The sequence below is a fragment of the Sinocyclocheilus anshuiensis genome, unplaced genomic scaffold (assembly GCF_001515605.1).
Source record: "Sinocyclocheilus anshuiensis isolate Anshui unplaced genomic scaffold, SAMN03320099.WGS_v1.1 scaffold123, whole genome shotgun sequence".
In the NCBI taxonomy this organism is placed as follows: Eukaryota; Metazoa; Chordata; class Actinopteri; order Cypriniformes; family Cyprinidae; genus Sinocyclocheilus; species Sinocyclocheilus anshuiensis.
The window spans coordinates 732,772-737,973 of NW_015552536.1; the positions used below are offsets into that span (position 1 = coordinate 732,772).

General features: G+C 38.6%; 1 protein-coding gene across 1 annotated transcript in view; it reads left to right on the plus strand.

Annotated features, from left to right (window-relative positions):
* Positions 1-4,210, plus strand: part of ppp2r1ba (protein phosphatase 2, regulatory subunit A, beta a) — a 19,999-nt gene extending 15,789 nt beyond the window's left edge. Inside the window, exons 10-15 of the mRNA XM_016454083.1 lie at positions 914-1,087; positions 1,304-1,364; positions 1,572-1,726; positions 2,064-2,206; positions 2,301-2,392; positions 3,117-4,210. Coding sequence (XP_016309569.1) covers positions 914-1,087; positions 1,304-1,364; positions 1,572-1,726; positions 2,064-2,206; positions 2,301-2,392; positions 3,117-3,133 — 642 coding nt within the window. The 3' untranslated portion in view covers positions 3,134-4,210. The remainder of the gene's footprint in view (positions 1-913; positions 1,088-1,303; positions 1,365-1,571; positions 1,727-2,063; positions 2,207-2,300; positions 2,393-3,116) is intronic.
* Positions 4,211-5,202: the final 992 nt, after the last annotated feature.

The window sequence follows — 5,202 nt, forward strand, 5'->3', positions numbered from 1 at the left end:
TGAGTAACAAATATTAAAATTAAATAATGATTGTACATTGATCAATTTTAGTTCATTAATGTAAACTTCAGTCAATGAAACTTTAAAATGTTTAAATCTATTAGTAAATGTTGAAATTAATACACTCTAACAAGCAACAATAATTCCAAAAACTATCGGTATGGACTTTTGCAGAAACCCGATAGTTCCAGTAATCAACTATCGGTGCCGATTAATTGGCAAAACCGATACATCGGTCGACCTCTAGTATAAATGGAACGGTTCATTGTTGGAGCTGAGCTGATGATCTGAATGAGAGAGAGAGAGAGAGAGAGATGCAGGACGTTTGCAGAGCAGGGCGACTAGAGGAACAGGATTGAGAACCGCTGTTTTAGAACATTGATTTTGATATTCGTGAAGATTCATATATGAATAGATTTTTACGTGCACCTCTAGTTTTCTCTTCCTCTTCTCTAAAGCAGCGCAGCATGGCCTCGCCCCCTTTGCTGCATGTTCCCGGGGGCGGGGTTTATCTGGGTATGTGACGTCACAAACCCGGGAAGTAACTCGTTGTAGTCCCTACAAGCCGTTTTTGTAGACATTAAACTGCCATAATTTTAAAAGATGATATCTCTGTTTGCATTGAACTTTTAGCGTCATAACTTTGCAGATATTGTTTATGCTCAAACAGCAACATTACACACTAACATTAAAAAAGTTAAATCGCAATCAACCACCCTTTTAATTTTTGTTTTAGCTTTAGTATTTTATTTAGTTGCATCTAAGTTTTGCATCTAATATTTATATATATTTTTTCAATTAAACAAAAATATTTGTAATAGTCGTACTTGCTAATAACGGCACTCAATTTTATTGGTTATTTTTTTAGCATGTTGTCTGGAATGTTAACATTTTTGTCATGTCCTTCCTGTAGTGTCCAGAGGTTCGCCTCAACATCATCTCCAACTTGGACTGCGTGAACGAGGTGATTGGAATCCGCCAGCTTTCCCAGTCTTTGCTTCCGGCTATTGTTGAGCTAGCTGAGGATGCCAAATGGCGAGTGCGACTGGCAATCATTGAGTACATGCCCCTTCTTGCTGGACAGCTGGTGAGTCCCGACCGTCAGTGTCCTAGAATGCTTTATCCTAAACTAGAGTTCGGAATATTCCATCATTCAGTTCTCATTCTTCAGTCTCTCTTAACAGTTTAAAGCATTTAACTAATCATCCTGTTAGTTTATTGCTGCCTTGTCGTCTTGGGTCGTGTAAGCTAATCTAACTTATAAGAGGTATCCTTTTTTTTTCTCTCTTTCTCGTGCTTCCAGGGTGTAGAGTTCTTCGACGAGAAACTCAATTCTCTGTGTATGGCGTGGCTCGTCGATCATGGTAGGTTACTTCTAAGGAACGTTCATAATTTCCTTTTAAAATGTTCAGCTCTTACCCGTAATGTTGAATGTGAGAGGTAAAAAATCTAGTTATTTTTGCAATTGTTTGCTTGTAACACAAATAGAAAAAATAAAAAAAATAGAAATAGCTGTTATAATGTGTTGGAGTCTGTCAGGGGTCTAACACTTTGGTCTCTGTGATCTTCAGTATATGCCATCAGAGAGGCAGCCACCTGTAACCTGATGAAGCTGGTGGAGAAGTTTGGAGCAGAGTGGGCACAGAACACCATTGTGCCCAAAGTGCTGGGCATGGCTAATGACCCCAACTACCTGCACAGGATGACTACCCTCTTCTGCATTAATGTGAGTCAGAGCTTATCAGCTTTAACAAACAGCTGCTGAGTCACAGAGGAATGTATGGAGCTGATGCACTAGGTGGAAAAGCGCAGTTTGATGGACATTTTGACCTTAAAATATATTAAAATCTGTCTCATATTCTCTTTGCAGTATGGTGCATCATCCATGAAATAGTATTTGGCTGCTATCAGTTTTCATGATTGATATTAGATTTTCACTACATGATTGTCGTGGCCAAAAGAATTTACAATGATGATATTATTGCAATCTATAAAAATTGCGGGGGGAATCTTTCATCTTTAACCCCTGCAGCAGCACTGATGTGTGTAACGGTCTGTTTTAGGCTCTGTCAGAGGTGTGTGGACAGGAGATTACCACCAAACACATGCTCCCTGTAGTTTTCAAGATGTCCAATGACCAGGTAGCCAATGTACGCTTCAATGTGGCCAAGTCTCTTCAGAAGATTGGACCTGTGCTGGACAGCAAGTATGTGTTCATCCGCATTTATACAATACTCACATTTCTCTTAATGTGACTCACTTCAGCATTATGTCTCTCATTTTGTATTTTTTGATTACAGCTGTCTGCAGACAGAGGTGAAACCAGTACTGGAGAAACTTGCATCAGATCAAGACATGGATGTGAAATATTTCGCCCAAGAGGCCATCAGTGGTGAGTTCTGCAACTGCTGCTCTCGAGTGTTGTGCAACTGTTGATGCAATCCAAAAAGCTACTATCATTCTTAAATACAACCTGCATCGTTGCAAACTGATGACTCAGCATTATGTAACACTTAAAGGGGTCATATGATGCGATTTCAAGTTTTCCTTTCTCTTTGGAGTGTTACAAGCTGATTGTGCATAGATAAGATCCCTGAAGTTGCAAAGACTAAAGTCTCAAATCCAAAGAGATATTCTTTATCAAAGTTAAGACTCTGCCACGCCCCCCTAAAACGGCTCGTTCTAACACGCCCACACATATCTACCTCACTATGTGGAAATATTAGCATAATGCCGCCCAAATGTTCACGCAAAGAAAGAAGGCGTGGTTTCAGTAACCGCAGTAATGTTGAAGCAGCCATGTCAGACAGACGCTGTGTGTTTCAGTGCGAAAGCAAAAGCACTTTATTTGGCCTTCCAGAAGTAGATGCACGAGCGAGAGAGCGAGCGAGAGAGAGAGAGCGCGCGAGGGAGAGCGAGAGTTTTCCGACGAGTAAGGGGCGTTACATTTCCATTAAAGCATGTCAACATATTCTGTTACACCAAATACACAAAATAATGATCTTTAAAAAAGCATCATATGACCCCTTTAAGTTAAAAAACTAAAGACTTAAATGTGTTTAATTTAATATGAAAAACAGACAGTTCTGACGTTTCTTTTTGCTCTCTCCCTACAGTTCTTTCCCTGGCCTAATATACCTTCTTTGCTGAACGTAAGACCCATCTCTCAAGTTGACCTCCATTGTATTTATTGACATCTAGGATCATCCACTGGACTGTTTATGGAGAAACAATGTGCTCCGTTCCTTCTCAGTAAGAAATGTTTTAGGGATACTTGGCTTCTCTCAGTGTTTTGTTCAACTCTTTACCAAACAAACCATCTTGCTCTTCATTCTCTCACCCGATCTTCCAGCTGAGCCCTCTTGCTCTGTGTATCTTCACTTGCTAACCCTCAGCCTGGGGTCACACACTTAGATGGCGTTTTACTATCCGCTTAACTATGTAATGAAGCATCATAGGTTTAGAAAAATATAGATGTTTTGAGGCATCGGTTGTCCAGATTTAACGTCAGTCATCTGATCTGATTGACTGAATCACCTTTGCTCTTAGTGCTGATTTTAAGAGTTGACCCATGTATGCGCACAGCATGACAGAGGGGCGAATCACTACTGCACCTATCATTTGATTACTGTTCCTGTGCTCTGTCTTACACTGATTGTTGTTGAACCAAGACCCCATAAAACACTAGCCGCATGTCCGTTCTTTAGTGGCGGGCTCTGATACTGTTCCCCTATTCTCAAAGTGCTTATCTTCTTAAAGGGACCATGACAGATTTCCATCTGCTTCCTGTAACTGTTATAACAGAGGATGGGCTTTCCAAAACTGCCTATTTTATCTTCAGAAGGCAAGCATCTCCTTTCTGTGCCATTGACCGTGTTGCACATTTTCTCTTTTTGTTTCGTTTTTAAAAAGACGCTTAACTTGCGTCCTTTATATGAATGCATCTGCATGCCTCTTGCACACAGGTTCCATAGACGGTCAGTATATTGAGAAGCTCATTAATCACAGGGCATCTTAAACTCCCTCCCTTAACACATTGCTTTTGCCTGTGATGTTGACTGTCTGATTCTTCTTCAGCTTTAGAGTGCAGTCAGTATAGTAGTATCTTCTATGTTAAGAGTGTCATTAGAATGTGCTTCGGGTTTTATATGAATATGGTCACATTGCCCTTGATAGAAGGGAACTCAATAAAGAACGTTATATAACCCCATTTCACTGTGTGTGGACCTTCTGTAATCCATCAGGTCATATACAGTAAAACGCAATAAAGCATGAGGATGTGTCTAAGCTGGGAGTGGATTGCAGCAGAGCTGTTTATTGAAGGAGGCGTATCATGAGAAATCAGATTTCCTTCATCTTTGGAAATGAGTTTTTGCAGTAGGCTTTCATAGTGCACTCAACTCTCAGAACTCAAAACTTCTCTTCTCTCCAGAGGGAAAAAAACAACAACCCTAAACTATAAACTGCAAAAGCAGCTGGTTGAATTTCTGAAAATTGCTCATGTAATTCATTAAAGCACAGCTACCAGGAACTTGCCCTGCCACAGTGAGGTAATGGCAGGAGAGATCAAATTTAATTTTTTTGTAATTTTTTTTTTTTCAGCAAGGATGCATTACATTGATCAAAATTAACAGTAAAGACATAATACAATTTCTATTTCATATAAATGCTGTTGTCTTAAAATTGGATTGAATAAATATGTATCATGGTTTTCACAATAATATTAAGCAGAACAACTGGTTTCAATATTAACAGTAAATTTCACTTGGGTATCAAATCAGCAGATTAGAATGATTTCTGAAGGATCATGTGACACTGAAGACTGGAGTAATGATGCTGAAAATTCAGTTTTGCCATCACATGAATAAATTATTTTCTTAAATATATGAAGATAGAAAAGTTATTTTTAATGGTAATAATATTTCATAATACTGTTATTACTTAAAAAAAAAAAACATACACAAACAAACAAATAAATGAAGTCTTGGTGAGCATAATAGAAAAAAACTATCTTACCAACCCCAAACATTTGATAAGTAGTGCATGCAAATGTTCTGTTAATTTCATCATATATTACATGTACACTAAATACAGTTTTACAACTGGGTGGATTTCATATGTTTCAGTATCTCAATGGATATGTGAAAGCATATCTATAGTGTTTTTAATATTAAGGGGAATTTCCACATACACAAAATGGTC